This window comes from Leptodactylus fuscus, chromosome 8, assembly GCF_031893055.1.
Source record: "Leptodactylus fuscus isolate aLepFus1 chromosome 8, aLepFus1.hap2, whole genome shotgun sequence".
Taxonomy (NCBI): domain Eukaryota; kingdom Metazoa; phylum Chordata; class Amphibia; order Anura; family Leptodactylidae; genus Leptodactylus; species Leptodactylus fuscus.
In genome coordinates, this window is record NC_134272.1 from 78,150,405 (window position 1) to 78,169,589 (window position 19,185).

The following is a 19,185-nucleotide window of genomic DNA, read 5'->3' on the forward strand; positions in this document are numbered from 1 at the left end:
GAACAAAAAGCGTGTATTCCATCTGATCAATACCAGCTCATTCCTCTGGGGTCTGTAATGCAGATGTGTTGAAAGTCTTTTTACATTTCATTCATGCTTCATGGTGTTCTAGTTTACAAAAAGTGACATGGAAAAAAACTTCATGAACTTAAGTGGAGCGTAAGCAATTCCTTTCATCCATATGTCGTAAAATCATTACTGATGGCTATTGAAAGTGCATGGCTGGGCTTAAAGGGTGCACGCACTTATTCACATACATCTAAAGGGTAACATGAAGCAACTTGCTATGTAGTCTTGATTAAAAATGGTCTACAGATGTATGTACAGTGGTCCCTTGACGTTCGCGGGTCCGACCTTCGCGGAAGGGCTATACCACAGGTTTTGATATTAATAGAAGGATACTCCGTTGATTTTTTGAACACCACAGGTTTTCCCGCGGCCGCTCATCAATATCATCAGAAAAGTTTTGTGTATCTTCTTCAATGGCGAGTAGCCATATCATTTCATATACTGTACTGTACGTAGACTATTTTGGATATGAACAGTATTGCAGGACATCCCCTAACATGAGATTAAACACCACATCTCCACTTCGCAGAAATTTGACTTTCGGACGGCCTTGGAACGTATCCCCCGCAAAAGTCAAGGGACCACGGTATACAGCTTCTATGGAAAGCTATGCATCTCCATGATTACAGACTAAACACAAACAACTGCGTAGCCTGAGACCGAAGTTTTACTCCCTACCAAATCTAAACGGTAGGGAAGGGGTAGGCCATCTTCGGCTACTCCAGTTTCTATAAAACTCCAACTCCCAGCATGCATACTTGCTCTGCTGTTCTTGACACTCCCATGAAAGTGAATGGAGCATGCTGGGAGTTGTAGTTTCACAGTGACTGGGGTGCTAAAGGTTGCCGCCCCCTGTGGTAGGGCATGACTAATGATTAATGCAGCCCCGAAAACACAAATAACAGAAACTCCCCAACAAACTTGGTATTTCTAAAAAGGGAAAGTGTTGCTAAGAAGTGACCTTTTGTCTAAAACACATTTTTATATGAAACATTTTTAAAGAATTTTTGTGATGACATATTAAATTTCCATGTGGACTAAAAACTACATAAAAAAATTTAAAAAAATCTTAAAGGGAGTCTATCATTGGGAAAAGTGTTTGCGCTAACATGTCTGAATAGCCTTTAAAAAGGCTATTCTACTACTACCTTTACTTTTTCAGTTATTCTTTATAAACCACTTTATTTTTTTGGCACAGATTAACCACACGGAGTACACAGGGCATTCCCCAGGGCCTCAGAGCACCCCTCAGACCAGCCAACAGAAGGGACACTCTCATAGACATTAGACAGTCATCTGGTTCGTGTTGGCGTTCATCTAATGTGTATGGACATCTTCATTTCCTAGAGAACAGGGTTCAGTTTTCTTATACAGAGCTCTAATTTCTCCAAAAGCATACACAACCACATCGTGAATTTCTTTAGGGGTTGCTAAGTTTATAAAACCCATTTTATATAGCATGCTAAGGAATTCTGAGTTTATAAACTCCTCTTGTTCAGGATCCTCCTCTATTGTCCAGAATGGAGAGTCTGTCACTCCGGAGGACTTAAGTATTACACAGTCAGCTCATTAATATGAATAGGCATTGTGTAATACTTAATTTGTCCAGTGGTGGTGCTGTAGGGACACTGAACAGTTATGGTCAGGTTTTCCCACAGATCGTAGCCGATCACTTGGATCCAAGCAAGGGAATACACTGTGTGCTGTACATTGTAAATATCAATTTGTCTTCTATAACTACAAACTGTCCAAAATGGAAAACCCCTTTAAGAAATTATTCACTTCATTTGTAGACCTATCTAGATTAACATATGGCTTCCAACATGGACAAGGAGGGAGTCCCAGTGCTGTATAATAAACTTTTCCTCTATACATAATGAACAGAACTACTTGTCATATGTTGAGGCTTCTTAGATTTCATGTATTAACATTTTACAAGCCAACAACGGTTACGAGGAGCCAGAGGTCACGTTCATGCTCCATAGGTAAATTATTTACAGCATGATGCTATTACATGTTCACTTATAATAGCTCTGTAAACCTCAGTTCCATTAATCATAAAGCTCATTCATCAGATCTGATCACCCGAGGCGGTGGGCAAGTCATGAGTGGTACTAAATAGACCCGCTGTGCCCCGTGCCAATGTGAATTTCATCACCTGTGATATATGACAAGGATTAATCACACAAACCATACGTAAATATCTTCTGGTTAATGCCCTAGCTGCTGCAGCACGTTACTCTATACCCCAGGTAGGGATCCTGCGGCTGCAGTGCATGCTGGGACTTGCGGTACAAAAACAGCTGGAAAGCCAAAAGGTAGTGTAATGTACACAACATAAAGAAGAGAGCAAACAAGTAATTAAACAGGAGCAATACACAGATCCCCAGGGGACATCTTTGATGCCAGTCATAGTACCCTCCCTTGTATAGCACAATTGTTTAGCATCTGTAGCAGCCGAAATCTAATTGTTGTGTCGTACTTGATAGCCGCAGAACTGGGCAAAACATCACACACTAAACCCGGAACAGTCGAGACGTTCTTCGGGTTAAAAACAAAGGAAGTTTTGTTCAGGCTTCATCATTTTTTGTTTTTCCCTAAAGGGCAAAGTCTTAGTCGAGATAGTAGAAGCCAAAGGGAAAGGTCTCAAATTCATTCATAAGGCGGGAACTCCTTAAGATCATCACAGGAACCCGGGAACGCATTCATAATTATCTTCTCATACATGTATTGTCCATTCCTGATAACCCCACCACAATAAGTACATCATGGTTGAGATATCTTCTCATACATGTAGTGTCCTCCTGATATCCAGCCATGATGTCCTTATTGTAGTCAGGTTATCTTCTCATACATGTAGTGTCCTCCTGATAACCAGCCATGATGTCCTTATTGTAGTCAGGTTATCTTCTCATACATGTAGTGTCCTCCTGATAACCAGCCATGATGTCCTTATTGTGGTCAGGTTATCTTCTCATACATGTAGTGTCCTCCTGATAACCAGCCATGATGTCCTTATTGTAGTCAGGTTATCTTCTCATACATGTAGTGTCCTCCTGATAACCAGCCATGATGTCCTTATTGTGGTCAGGTTATCTTCTCATACATGTAGTGTCCCCTCCTGATAACCAGCCATGATGTCCTTATTGTGGTCAGGTTATCTTCTCATACATGTAGTGTCCTCCTGATATCCAGCCATGATGGCCTTATTGTAGTCAGGTTATCTTCTCATACATGTAGTGTCCCCTCCTGATAACCAGCCATGATGTCCTTATTGTGGTCAGGTTATCTTCTCATACATGTAGTGTCCCCTCCTGATAACCAGCCATGATGTCCTTATTGTAGTCAGGTTATCTTCTCATACATGTAGTGTCCTCCTGATAACCAGCCATGATGTCCTTATTGTGGTCAGGTTATCTTCTCATACATGTAGTGTCCCCTCCTGATAACCAGCCATGATGTCCTTATTGTGGTCAGGTTATCTTCTCATACATGTAGTGTCCTCCTGATATCCAGCCATGATGTCCTTATTGTAGTCAGGTTATCTTCTCATACATGTAGTGTCCTCCTGATAACCAGCCATGATGTCCTTATTGTGGTCAGGTTATCTTCTCATACATGTAGTGTCCCCTCCTGATAACCAGCCATGATGTCCTTATTGTGGTCAGGTTATCTTCTCATACATGTAGTGTCCTCCTGATATCCAGCCATGATGTCCTTATTGTAGTCAGGTTATCTTCTCATACATGTAGTGTCCTCCTGATAACCAGCCATGATGTCCTTATTGTAGTCAGGTTATCTTCTCATACATGTAGTGTCCTCCTGATAACCTGTCCACAATAAGGACATCATAGCTGGTTTTCTGACAAGTTCCAGACCATAGACATTTCTTGCATTCATGGTGGTATCCACTGAACTGCTCAAGAAAACAGACGGCCACCACCAAGATGGTTAGAGAGACGCTTTAAAACTCTGCAAAATTTTTGATTCGTATTTACAAAAACGTTTAATGTTGTCTACAAATTTGTATATGGTTATATTTGTGGGAAAACCCCTTTAAGACAAACCGATTCAATCAAGGTTACAGACAGTCCACAAGACACCCTTCCACCCTTAGGTCCCCTATACACTTGAAACCAAGTCAATTACCTAAAACCTTGCACTGGTTCACTTTGCACCCATTAATCCAACTTTGCATAAAATTAGAAAACATGTTAATTAAAATTATAAATTGCAGTTCTGTAAAGAAAATTATATACTTGACAACTCTGCTGTAATATCCAGGAAGCTCCTGAAATATGGGAGACTCCGGATGAGCTTGCAAAGCTCTATCATTCTCTTTGTGACATTGACACCGTATGTATGGCTTTGGGGGAAAAGAGGTGCGGCTTGTCTGGAAAGGGGAGCAGATTAATACGCACCACTGTGCTCGAAAAAAATGTACCAAAAATTTTGGCGAAATCTAAGGGGCAACACGGTGGCTCAGTGGTTAGCACTGCAGCCTTGCAGAGCTGGAGTCCTGTGTTCAAATCCCACCAGGAACCACAGCTGCAAAGAGTTTGTATGTTCTCCCCATGTTTGTATGGATTTCCTCCCATTCTACAAAGACATACTGATAGGGGAAAAAAGAATATATATGTCGAAAACTAAGCCAACTAACAAGTGGAGTAAAGGAAAGCCAAACAGTCCAAGGATACACCGGCATTAGACCATTTGCTAAATCGGATGCATCTTAGAAGTGTCCAGTCTAAACTTTGAAACGTTATTAGTAAATCTGCTCCATGTCTCAGTAATATTTTTTTCTTGCCTTTTAAGACTGACACAACCGCAGACTATAAGTTTTCCATGGCAGCCTTTATATTTTTATAGGAAGGTGTAAATCTGTATAGCCGCAGGCAGAGGCTGTCAGAAACCGCCCAAGTCTACCAACAAGCTGTGGGGAGCAAAATTAGAATATAGAATAACATAAGATCATAAGAATACAATAAGAATATATTAAGCATTCATTGGTGATCTAATTCTTTAATAAGATGAAGCAAGACATTAAAGTGAATTTTGGGTCTATTTTAGTGCATGTTTATACGCAGCGCCCGCACAGATTGACGCCAGGCATCACATGGTATAATTACTGGCAGCGCTCTAAGTATTACGCTCCGTGGCCTCCAGACATATTCAGCCTTCATCTTACTTGGTGGGCAAAATAACATGACAAAGTTGTGAAGTCAATGGACAAACAGGATACAAAATATGCAAAGTTTCTTCTAAGGGGGTTAACATTTCAACTAAGTGTTCCAGAAACGTAAGCAATGACCCGGGTGCTCCGGGGCCTCAGGGCGAACGTCAATATCGGAGGGAGCACCTGAGTATCTGCTCTGAGCCGATGAAAAGCAAGACATAAGTGAGGTGAACGTTTTCAGGTTGTGAGGTCACAGAGGCAGCTTCATGCTGAGCCTTAAGAAGATATTTGGGGTCCCAAGTGTTTTACAAGGAATGGAGTGGAAGCATGAATAGTACAGGAAAGATATAGAGGCAGGGTGCAGAAACTTTTTGCAAGGCCCTTGAATATTTGTAGGAAATATAAAAAACAAAAACAAAACATTTCTGCAACGAAGATCAAAATATCACCATTCACATGAAAATTTTGATTTTAAGAGGGAATTTTAAATCCAAGAAGAACAGACAGATTTATGAGTACGTGCATGACCCTATTTAACACTCTGGAGATTGGAATGAACCTTTCACATGGGTTCATGGCATCCTAAAGAAATCACTGACCTTAGACAGCCATAAAGACACTCTGAACTGATAAGAACCTGGGAACTGGGGATTTGTTTACGTGTATATACCAATAAGCCTCTTCCCCCTCCTAAAATTCTATCCCTGTGTGTCCTGTTGTACATAAATAAGCAGCCTTCAGAAATTGTTTTTAGTTATATCTGAAGAAGCCGGGAGCTTCGAAACGTTATAATCTGTCATCATTATGAGTTAGCCATTAAAAAATGTATCACCTACTGAAGACTCAAGCTTTTTGTTTCTTTTATATTTCCTACCCACTGCCTAACACGGTACAAAAACAACACTTTCCTTATATTGAATATTTGTGTGTAAGTGCTGATCCTCTCACACCATCCCATCCTGAGCATTACAAGTCATTTATCACATGGACTTTTTTTTATGTACAACTTTTGACAACAATGCAAAACGCAAATCAAAAATTGGAAATAAGAAAAATAAAATTAACGTTCCTTACATCTTCTCCCATTACACAAAGCCCCCACTACAGTATACACATACTGGGCCAGAACAGCATATGCGCCCATTTATGAGCCGGGCTGGGGGGCAGAGGTCAAAGAAAAGAAAGTGTCATTGATAATGATTTATGGCTTCATCATTAAACAGAAAAACCATAAAAAGCTCAGACAGGAAAAGAAATTTACGACACAAAATCCCAGATATGCAAGTTATGTGCGAGTGGGAGTCGTGACTGTGCAGTCTGGAAAGGGAGATCAGAGCGGACAATCACATTCTTATCACTAGGATGGAGGAATTGGGGAAAAACTGAATTTCACAAATTTGATCGTGAATACGTTACTTTTTTTTCTTTTTTATGTAGCTTGTGAGCCCCATATAGGGCTGCAAGACTGCAGTTTTAATCACTGAGCCACCATGTTGCCCCATGAATACGGTACTTTTGTCCAAGACCCCATGCACATGACCATGTGCTGTCAGGGCACTAGCCATGTGTTTAACAACTATAACATTGACCCATTCTTTTCTTATTGCCCCAAATACACACCTGAGTATTATCATGGGTCCATATGGACGGCCATAAGCCAGAGGCAAAACTCAGGAGAGGTCCTATTATTGTCCATTTTCACCCCCCTGGGGACAGTAATGAGATTTATGGGTCCGTAGAGGTCACAGATGGCATACAGATATCATCCGTGTGCCATCCTTGTGTAGACCAGTGCATGTAGCTCAAAAATTACTGTATATAAAGGGAGAAATCTTGAGTAGTGACCCGTGAAGAGATGGCGGTATGATGTGGCATTTCTGCTGCAAAGTCATCTTCTGACTACTATGCTGCTAATCTAGCTTGGTGCAGAGTATTACGATTCAGATTGGTTTGCTCGATGCCCACACAACATCAAGAAGTGTTGGCAAATGCTCAGGAGACAGAAGTAAATCCCCATACCCATAAGATGCCAAGTCTTGAAGGATATGCAACCTTTAAGTCAACCCAGCACCCACCTGAGACCAGGGATCACCAGCCTCTGTATCAACCAAGCTACTCATTTCGACAATTAACCAAAACCAACCTGGATTCTTGTTGCTCTTCACGCCTTCTCGGCTCTTCTTTAAAACTGCTTTTAACATATTGAGTCCTGTAAGAAATAAGAAAAACAAAAAAACTCATGAGGACAAAGCTATTTACCGACCTTTAGTTCTTACTCATTTCGTATAGGTATCAAATGATTTACTACTGGAACTAGTGAAAATCTGGTTGACCAAAAATCTCCAATAGACATCCTGTAATACTTGGCCAAAAAACACAGACCAAGATGATCATTAGTGGCTAGGTGGTCAAACAAAGAGAGCCGCAAAGCCCAAAGTGGAAATGCTCAGGCGCCACTGGCCAGAGTCTTCAGATCTGTTCCTCATGCAGATCCTGTGTTGTACAGAACCATAACAGGGCACCCATGGGCTTGAATCATATGGCTAATAACGTAGTCCTCTATGGCAAGTTTTCACAGACCTCTAAACCAAAAAAGTCGACATTTGAAAAAGATCTTTCACCACCTTGTGCTCTTCCCCAACAATTCTTGAATTTTTTTCTCTAGTCCCCACTGTTCCTGAGCAATTGGTGCTGACAGTCTTGGTGCCTATTATGCCATCTTGGCTCTCTAAGGGTGGTGTCAGGCAGGAGCAGCTAAGGACCCCATTCTGAGTTCGAGCACAGTCTTTGCATGGAGCTCTGCGTTAGTCACACCCTCTTACCCGTTCCTGCTAGACACCAACCACTTAACTTTACAGAGTCTAGATAGCCTATCAGGCACCAAAACTAACAGCACTGATTGCTCAGGAATGGTGAGGAATAGAGAAATAATTCCAATTGTGTTGTAAACCGTGGAGCAGCGCCTATTGGAGGATGAAAAGTCAAAAGTGGCGAAAGGTTCTGTATAAGGGTAGGGTGTCAGTCGTGAACATGTTGTAACCTTAATTTTTGACGTCTATGTATTTCTCAAGCACACTGTCATATGGAAGCCATACATTTATCAGACAAACCCAATGCACTCCTCTGGCTTCTGTCTGTTTAGAGTTTCCTTATAAAGTCACTGTAAGCCAGACACTGGTAAGATGACATATTGTCTATTCTTAGAACCCCTCCATGCGCTTCCTTTACTTTATTTTCTTGCCCTACAGCTTTTTTTTTTTTTTTTTTTTTTTTTTTTTATAGTTGGGGTGCAGCCTACAAAAAAAATATAATAAACTGTATACCACATGCCGGAGAAATCTGAAGGCTAAGCCCAGCTACTTTGAAGTCTTGCACTTAAGAAAAGACATAAAATATATATTTTTGGCAATACACCAAAGCTATAGGGAACACAAAGAATATTATCAAAACCTTATGGGGAAGTTAACATATCTGGATAATATTAGATCATCAGCCGACTTATTCTTAGAGATATGAAGGATATGGAGAAGCCAATATGGGGGAATATATGGGGATAAATAGTAAAGCAATATCTTGCAAAATATAGAAATACATTAAAAAGAAATACCCCAATGCAATATTTGTATTTTAAAAAGGAGAAGAAAGCAACTTGCCAATACTCAGGGGCAGCCATTTAAAGGGATCCTATCAATACGGATACCCTCTTTTTTCTCGATAACACGTAGGAATAGCCTTAAGAAAGTCTATTCTTCTCCTACCTTTAGATGTCTTCTCCGGGCCGCCGTTCAGTAGAAGTCCAGGTTTTCTTCAGTATGCAAATGAGTTCTCTCGCAGCACTGGGGGCGTCTCCAATGCTGCGAGAGAACTCTCCAGCACCGCCTCCATCTTCTTTACAGTGCTTCTCTGCAGTGCTGCCTCCATCTTCTTTAGGAACGGCCTCTCCTTGTGTCTTCTTCCATCCTGAGTTTCAATCTTCTAGGCCTCGGGTAGAGGCGACTGCGCATGCCCAGGCCACAAGAAAGTGGCCGCTTACACCAGCTTACCGTGTAAGCGGCCATTCTGACGTGGCCCGAGCAAGCGCAGTCGGCTCTGCCCGAGGCCAAGAAGATTGAAACCCAGGATGTAACTAAAACACAGGTAGAGGCCATTCCTGAAGAAGATGGAGGCGGTGCTGGAGAGTTCTCTTGCAGCATTGGAGACGCCCCCAGTGCTGCGAGAGAACTCATTTACATATCGAAGAAAACCTGGATTTCTACCGAACGGCGGCCCGAAGAATACATCTAAAAGGTAGGAGAAGAATAGACTTTCTTAAGGCTATTCCTATGTGTTAGTCAGAAAAAAGGGAATCCGATGATAAGAACCCTTAAATCCTGGGATAGGGATCCAGATTACTGGTTTATTAAGTATATACTCAAAAAAAAAAAAAAAACACTCTCTGTCCTCATAGATTGTAAGCCCTGGCGGTAAGAACCCTGAATCCCACTGTACCAGTTGGTCCCTTATTTTATGTACTGTATGTAAACCCTCTAATGCCAGAGCACCATGGGATTAATATAATAATGTACAGCACCGTGGGATTAATATAATGTACACACCATGGAATTCATGGTGCACAATAAATAAATATGTATAATAATTCGATGTTCTCCCTTTGTAGGTGTAACATGTATATTACATACAAGTATTTATAGATTTGGTTACTTGGGTCACTGTAGCCCCACTTTTCAACGGAGAGGCAGGTGCGGGTCTTGGATTACAAAGACGGCCTCTCTTTTATCAGGGAACACCTGCTCCAAATTAACAACAATTCAGCCACATTTGGCACGGTGCGGTGACCCGTGGGCGGCTGGCGCTGAGTGTACAAAACACCTAGTGCTTAAGTGGAATCGGATTATATTACAGACATTAGACCTTTAATATTCCTCCATGGCCTGTGACCCTTAGAAACAAAATTATTCAGCGAGTTGTGATACACTGCGCCAGATCTTCAGCTCACAATCTTCACCGGTGTATATTAAGACTTCTCCATTCATCTATATCTTTACAGTGTTAGGGTGAATTCACACTGAGTAAACGCTAGCTTATTCTGAACGTAAAACACGTTCAGAATAAGCGGCGTCTAAAGCAGCTCCATTCATTTCTATGGGAGCGGGGATACGAGCGCTCCCCATAGAAATGAATGGGCTGCTTCTTTCACTCCGTGCAGTCCCATTGAAGTGAATGGGGAGTGTCGGCGTGTACGCTCCGGCATGAGCAGAGCTTGCCGTATACGCCGGCACTCCCCATTCACTTCAATGGGACTGCACGGAGTGAAAGAAGCAGCCCATTCATTTCTATGGGGAGCGCTCGTATCCCCCCTCCCATAGAAATGAATGGAGCTGCTTTAGACGCCGCTTATTCTGAACGTGTTTTACGTTCAGAATAAGCTAGCGTTTACTCAGTGTGAATGCACCCTTTAGAAGGAAAGTCTGACACTGGGAAAAACACAGCCTTTATGGGACAAGACAGCATTTACTAAGACCTTTTTGATGTGGTATTTGCTGTGACATTCTGAATAAACTGGTTTGGTTTTGGTATGGTTAACAAAAAATCTCATGAGATTTCTTTGCAGTAGTCACCTCACTTACAGCTCACTGATGATCACAGTGATCAGGTCTATGCAGATACGACACATAATCCACCATGATAGGTAATATCACATCTTCTCCATGTACTCCCCGCTCTGCACAGGAACAAAATCTACCTAGAAAATTCTCCCAAAGAAGTCAATAAGGTTTGCCCTAGACCATTGCAGCTATGGCCCATGGGCAAGACAGGAATTAAAATTGGCTTAGTGGCAAGAGCTTTTTTTTTAGAAATAATATATATATATATATATATATATATATATATATATATATATATATATTAATTACACACGTACGTAATTTTTTCTTCTAATTTTTACGTGTGGGTATATTATATATATATATATATATATATATATATATATATATATATTTAAAATTATGTTTAATGTAAAAAGGTCATTTAAAGAAGGGGTTGTTTTCTCATGACACATTCCCTTTTAAGTGCTGGAGGACCACACAGCAGATCATCATGTTTAGTTTCCATCTGGTACATTACAATATACCATGCTTGGGGTGACACGGCCTGTTTGGATTGCTCTGACCATGTCACATTTAGCTGCTCAGGATCATCTGGGATTACCCCGTAGTACCCCTGAGCAAGAACATCTGGGCACAAACTCCATGAAATGGAATCATTGATATGGTAACTTGACGGCTACGTACCGCTCCTTACTCAGTTATAGATATACTTCTGCTTCCACTTAGAATGTTTATAAGGAAGAGTAAAATAGAAGTAGAATATGGAATCCGAAGAACTTTGATCCCATGTGCAATCGCAACACAAATGGTATATACATGAACCACAAGGTGATGTTCTTACACACACACACACGTCCAATCCTTTATAGATTAAAGTGATCCTCTATTCTTGATCCATAACATAGAAGAGTATCCACCATAACATTCTGTACTGGTAACGCCGCCTAACCCTGCACTCAACAAATGCTCTTGACCCTATGGAGAGCTCCCGGTGACAACAACGTGTTCTCCCCTTTTCACCCTGCACAGGAACAAACTTTGCCCGAAGGTCCTAGAGGTTCCAGACCATCCATGATGAAGCACCATGCTGGAGATAGAATGGTATTCAACCCATGTGCGGATCCATCACATTGCAAGCAGGGTCAGAGTAAGGTTTCTTGGACCCACCAAATAAAATAACTACAGGGGCTCACCCTACAACAGCCTCTAGGAAATAACCCAGATCGCCCTTCAAATGTGGTCTCCTTATGCTAGACCATGACTAATACTCTGGTACTGACTGCAGGTGATGGGATCCACTGATGGGTCCTGAGGTTCCACCATGGTGCTAGTCAACAAAAAAACCCTGCATAATATTATGAACTTTCTAACAAAACCTTTGAATGGATCTTCCAGTGTGAACAAGGCCCAAGCAAAATAAATTGTGAGACCCTATTTGTGCTATTGCTGCACTCACAAAGCCATTACTATCGTCCTCTCCGAAACTCTATGTACTCTTATAGGTACAATCCATATGACGTGATCACAGACAATGCAGCTCTTTGGACAGCGGCAGGTACGTTCCAGCCTTAGCATGAATTGCTCCTTTAACTCAATAGCAGGATCCTTGGCAGATCTCCTTCACACACTATCATTAAGGACGTCAGGACGAGGGACCTATAATTACAGGAATTCCAGAGGTCCGGCCGGAGAAAATGAAGGTATAGAAGTGACAATAGGGCTGGATCAGCACGGCTGCTCCCCGCGCTCTGAGTCACGGCGGATTATTATGTTTTTACGTCTGGCAACTGCCCATTGGTACGAGGAAAACTGTAATTGAGGGGGAAGAACACACAGCAACGGTAATGGAGACTTCCGAAGCCAACCCTGCTCTGGTTTTAGAGGACGCACACAAAGAAACGACAATGATATAATTTACCTCTAGTATTTTTGGGGCATTATACGGCTGCCACATGACTCCTGGACCAGCAGGAGCGGTATTATAATTATATTCTAGAGGTCCAGATAAATAATTGGTACATGTACTGTAGGCCAGAAGGTCTATGCCGTATATATATACACACACACAACCTCTGACCCCTACATGGTACATATCAATATATCACACCACAAGGGAACCATTAGCACATGGAAGTGTTAGTGCGGGCCAGGGTTTATTCTGCATGGTTTCCCCATCAGTCATGGCTTTGGGTCATTTACTAAAGCTATATGGTCAGTGACTTGGGATAACAAGATGGCCTAGCACAAAATGGCATTAAAATACCACTAGGAATAGCAAATAATGTCATGTCTGTGCAGGTAAATCGTATATTAGGAAAGAAAATGGGGCAAGGCCATAATAAACGTACACACATTGAATGCCTACAGCAAAAAAAAAAACAAAATACAAGAAACAGATGAATTCTTCATACATACGGTGCATCTGTTTCTTTTTTTTTTTTTTCTTTTTTTTTTAACAGAGTGGCGGCCAAAAACGCGCCATTTCACAAAATGTAATTGTAGCGAAAATGATTTGTGGTCTTTTTCCATTTCTATGCTCTTCTCTCCTCGATGACGAGTATTTGGCAATTTTGTACCTGTCACGTGCCATTTTTCAGTCGATTTGGTAGTAGGAGGTATACATCTCATCAGCAGGGGCTCAGATTACCGTATTTTTCGGACTATAAGACGCACTTTTTTTCCCCAAAATCTTTGGGGAAAAGAAGGGTGCGTCTTATAGTCTGAAGGTGGCGCCTGGCATCCGCTGTACTAGAGAGGCGGAAGCCGGCAAGTGATAGACGCCATTACAGGTGCCGGGGCCTGAGACATCGCTGCGCTCCTCTGCCCTGTATGAAGCCAGCAGCGGCAGGGGCTCCTCCGTGCCCCCCCGCTGGCTTCATGAAGGGCAGAGGATCGTAGCGATGTCTCAGGCCCCGGCGTCTATCCCTCCCCGGCATCCGCCTCTCTAGTACAGCGGATGCCGGGTCAGTATCGGTGGCCCCTTCTCCCCCGGGGCCGGTCCCCACCGGCCCCGTACCTGTAGAGTTGCAGGCCGGCTCCTGCGCGGCGATATCGCAGGAGCCGACCTGTTCGGGTGACAGCCGGGAGCCTAATGAGGCTCCCCGGCCTGTCACTGCTATATATTAGTATTGTGGCTGGGTCTATGACCAGCCGTAATACTAAAAGACAGAATGTCCCATAGACGGCAATACAGTTGTATTGCTGTCTATGGGACTTGCGATCAAGTGACCGCAGGTTCAAGCCCCCGAGGGGGAATAAAATAGTAAAAAAAAAAAAAAAAGCTTTAAAAATATGAAATAAATAAAAGTTCTAAATCACCTCCTGTTTTTTTTTTTCAATACAAGGTGATCTAAGCAATAGATATCCCCCAAAATGGTATAACTAAAAAGTACAGCTGGCCCCGCAAAAAAAACGCTCTATGCATCCCCGTACAGCTGCAGGGTCACCTGTCAATGTGGCCTTGCAGCTGTTGCAAAACTTCAACTCCCATATATTAAATATTTTACCAGTTTTTGCTTCAAAATTTTTTTTCCCTATTTTCCTCCTCTAAAACCTAGGTGCATCTTACAGTCCAGTGCGTCTTATAGTCCGAAAAATACGGTATACGCATCACATACATTTGACAAAATCCACTGTGTGTTATGTCTGCCTGTGTTCACAACACAATTTTGTTCCTCATTTAACATATCTATTGAGGAAAAAAATATTATGTAGAAGGCATAGTATGATATATAATCCTTTTACATCCTGGGGGTTCCAGTAAGAAAAAGTTAAGGGTCAATTTACTATTTTTGGTTTATTTCCCAGGAAAGCTCCAGGCTTGTGTTGCAAACATATCCACGTTGTGCAATGGATGCCAGAAAGGGTGTCCTATTGGCATAGGTCAGGCTGGGGCGAGCCATTGCACCCTTATGATTGAACAGTATTAGAATAGGTATTAACAACAATTCATGGAGGCCTTTGTGTAAAAAGCGTACACCTCACAGACCTTGGCTTACATGTTGTCCTACTGGTGCCACGTGTCAATGGGCCACTGTATACTGCACAGTGGAACAATACGGAGGACGGAGGGAGATTTTGCAACATGTACGTCCAACATACACTGGGGTAATTCACCAAGACCACCTTATTATAAGCTGTTGTAGGAGCAGAGGGTGCACTTATCTCATGGTAAGGTGCACTCCATCTTGAATTTGGTGCATCCTCTGGGAGTCGGTGTTGTCACAGACAAATGTATTGTGGCATAAATGATGAAGACCGTGGTGTACCCGTGGGCCTGCCTAATTTGTGAAAAGCAGTAAGGCGGCTGCAAAAATACCACTTGTGACTAATGTTATGTGCAACTACAAACCACTAAGCCCTCTACGATTACTTTACACCAAACCAGTGACATAAAATAATAACGAAATCCCCTATAGGTATAGAGCCTTATAGGAACTTGACCAGATATCTGGGATTAGAAAACATGGCTGCCTTCTTTTTCTCAGGAAGTGACATCATGTCCACTGGTCACATGATCATGCTACAGGTCTGTCCCATTCAAAGGACTTGTCCTGAGCATGGTCATGTGAACATGGAGCGTGAGGTCACTTAGAAGATGACGGCAGCCATGTTTTCTCACCCAGGATAACACAGATCTAGCGACCACCTACGTAGCGGCAGGCTAAAGGGTTCGCCACATCCCATCAGCCGGCCGGACCAGATGATGTGATGAGGATTTGGATTCCTAGTAAGCCGTGTCAAACTTCACAATAAATTCTACTGAAATTCTCTCATAATTTGATCCTTCAAAACAGGAAAATAAAACATAAAACAATAGAAACTCCAGAAACCGGCTCCGTTTACACGTAATAAAACTAAAAAAGCAGCTTGTTAATTTCCTGACAGCCTGAACGTAGAGACGTCGGATTTGAGGGAATTCACATCACAATGGGGACGGCTATAAATCAGACAGTTCTGCTCAAGTATCTCCGATCATTAAAAAATGACTTGTGGATTAGACAATGAATCATGAGACAAGGATTAGAAGGGAGAAAAAAGTCCTATAAAAAAAAAAAAAAAAAAATTCTTAAAAACCCCAATTTCCGAAACAAGCAGAGAAGGCCTGGAGCACTGAACATGTAAAGTCAATATCCTGTTTCCTATCTGCAAGTCATCATAAACTTACATAAAAGAACAAATGTGGAGGCCGAGTGCACTATTAACCCATTAATGTGTGGCTGATCAGGAACGGAAAGACAACAAACAGGCAGAATGGATAACAATACAGGAACATTGTGCACATTATCCCTGTATTGTGACATCACTGTGTGTATTATCCTGTACTGTGACATCACTGTGTGTATTATCCCTGTACTGTGACATCACTGTGTGTATTATCCCTGTACTGTGACATCACTGTGTGTATTATCCCTGTACTGTGACATCACTGTGTGTATTATCCCTGTACTGTGACATCACTGTGTGTATTATCCCTGTACTGTGACATCACTGTGTGTATTATCCTGTACTGTGACATCACTGTGTGTATTATCCCTGTACTGTGACATCACTGTGTGTATTATCTCTGTACTGTGACATCACTGTGTGTATTATCCTGTACTGTGACATCACTGTGTGTATTATCTCTGTACTGTGACATCACTGTGTGTATTATCCCTGTACTGTGACATCACTGTGTGTATTATCCCTGTATTGTGACATCACTGTGTGTATTATCCTGTACTGTGACATCAGTGTGTGTATTATCCCTGTACTGTGACATCACTGTGTGTATTATCCCTGTACTGTGACATCACTGTGTGTATTATCCCTGTACTGTGACATCACTGTGTGTATTATCCCTGTACTGTGACATCACTGTGTGTATTATCCTGTACTGTGACATCACTGTGTGTATTATCCCTGTACTGTGACATCACTGTGTGTATTATCTCTGTACTGTGACATCACTGTGTGTATTATCCTGTACTGTGACATCACTGTGTGTATTATCTCTGTACTGTGACATCACTGTGTGTATTATCCCTGTACTGTGACATCACTGTGTGTATTATCCCTGTACTGTGACATCACTGTGTGTATTATCCCTGTACTGTGACATCACTGTGTGTATTATCCCTGTACTGTGACATCACTGTGTGTATTATCCTGTACTGTGACATCACTGTGTGTATTATCCCTGTACTGTGACATCACTGTGTGTATTATCTCTGTACTGTGACATCACTGTGTGTATTATCCTGTACTGTGACATCACTGTGTGTATTATCTCTGTACTGTGACATCACTGTGTGTATTATCCTGTACTGTGACATCACTGTGTGTATTATCCTGTACTGTGACATCACTGTGTGTATTATCCTGTACTGTGACATCACTGTGTGTATTATCCCTGTACTGTGACATCACTGTGTGTATTATCCCTGTACTGTGACATCACTGTGTGTATTATCCCTGTACTGTGACATCACTGTGTGTATTATCCCTGTACTGTGACATCACTGTGTGTATTATCCCTGTACTGTGACATCACTGTGTGTATTATCCCTGTACTGTGACATCACTGTGTGTATTATCCCTGTACTGTGACATCACTGTGTGTATTATCCCTGTACTGTGACATCACTGTGTGTATTATCCCTGTACTGTGACATCACTGTGTGTATTATCCCTGTACTGTGACATCACTGTGTGTATTATCCCTGTACTGTGACATCACTGTGTGTATTATCCCTGTACTGTGACATCACTGTGTGTATTATCCCTGTACTGTGACATCACTGTGTGTATTATCCCTGTACTGTGACATCACTGTGTGTATTATCCCTGTACTGTGACATCACTGTGTGTATTATCTCTGTACTGTGACATCACTGTGTGTATTATCTCTGTACTGTGACATCACTGTGTGTATTATCCTGTACTGTGACATCACTGTGTGTATTATCCCTGTACTGTGACATCACTGTGTGTATTATCCCTGTACTGTGACATCACTGTGTGTATTATCTCTGTACTGTGACATCACTGTGTGTATTATCCCTGTACTGTGACATCACTGTGTGTATTATCTCTGTACTGTGACATCACTGTGTGTATTATCCCTGTACTGTGACATCACTGTGTGTATTATCCCTGTACTGTGACATCACTGTGTGTATTATCCCTGTACTGTGACATCACTGTGTGTATTATCCCTGTACTGTGACATCACTGTGTATTCTCTGTACTGTGACATCACTGTGTGTATTATCCCTGTACTGTGACATCACTGTGTGTATTATCCCTGTACTGTGACATCACTGTGTATTATCCCTGTACTGTGACGTAGTACACCGTGTATAATGGTGTAGATATTACCAATGTATAGGATATACACATATTTATGGGCATATCACTTTTTGACACACTTAGACATTCCCGTAGAGGAAACAGAGCAATGTCAACAAGAAAAGTAGTCAGTAAGTGGTTTAGGAAGCAATCATGGAAAAACAAAGTCATGGAATCTGAACGTTTAAAAAGACGGAAATTTCATGAGAGACTGGATGTAAACAAGGCGTCCATCAATGGAGTTCTTAAAGCTTAGACCACTTTATAATCCCAACTTTTCAGACTCCGGGGTACTCCTTGGAAAAAAAAAAATCCAAATTTACCAAATTTTTGATAAAAAAGCGTTCCAGAGAATGTTGCATTAAGGTAGGCGGTCATATTCCCAACCAAAGTGTCATGTTACCCTATTGGAAATGGGTAAATGACCTCACTTTTGCCCAGTGAGGCCATCATGTGCCCAGGACGATACAATAAATGGCGGCTCCACTCAAGTCTACGGGAACCAAGGAAACTACTAATCACGGTTTAACCCTTCTATTACTACAGCGGTTACTAATAATAATATAGACTCCTATCTGTAATGTTTCTATTGCTCCCACCAATGCACAACTTTATATAGGAAGGACGTCCATCATTATATTTGGTAACCACATTATACAAGGTAATTACATAATCTAGTCCTCTCCATGTTGTGTTTGTTGAAAAAAAAAATAAAAATCTATCATTATTTTTACAGATTTGCAGGGACTTCTTGTTTTACTAGTTCGGGTCACCATCCCTACTGTGCCACTTCCTATGTTTTCCTACATGCTCAGCAAGTTCAATATCTACCCCGATAATCTCTCATTCCATTCTTGTCACCACTAAAAATACATCCAGACCACACACCGCCCCACATACTAATAAAGGGGACCTGGATCCCAGCACATACATGGTCACAGGCCACTGTGGTAATACGCTTGTGTGAGACATCATAGAGCACCACTGTAGGGATCACAG

General features: G+C 41.8%; 1 protein-coding gene across 1 annotated transcript in view; it reads right to left on the reverse strand.

The window, feature by feature from the left end:
* The window catches only part of TANC1 (tetratricopeptide repeat, ankyrin repeat and coiled-coil containing 1), a 135,218-nt gene that overhangs the window by 79,469 nt on the left and 36,564 nt on the right, over window positions 1-19,185 (reverse strand). Inside the window, exon 3 of the mRNA XM_075284450.1 lies at window positions 7,389-7,454. Within this exon, the coding sequence (XP_075140551.1) occupies window positions 7,389-7,446 (58 nt within the window). The 5' untranslated portion in view covers window positions 7,447-7,454. The remainder of the gene's footprint in view (window positions 1-7,388; window positions 7,455-19,185) is intronic.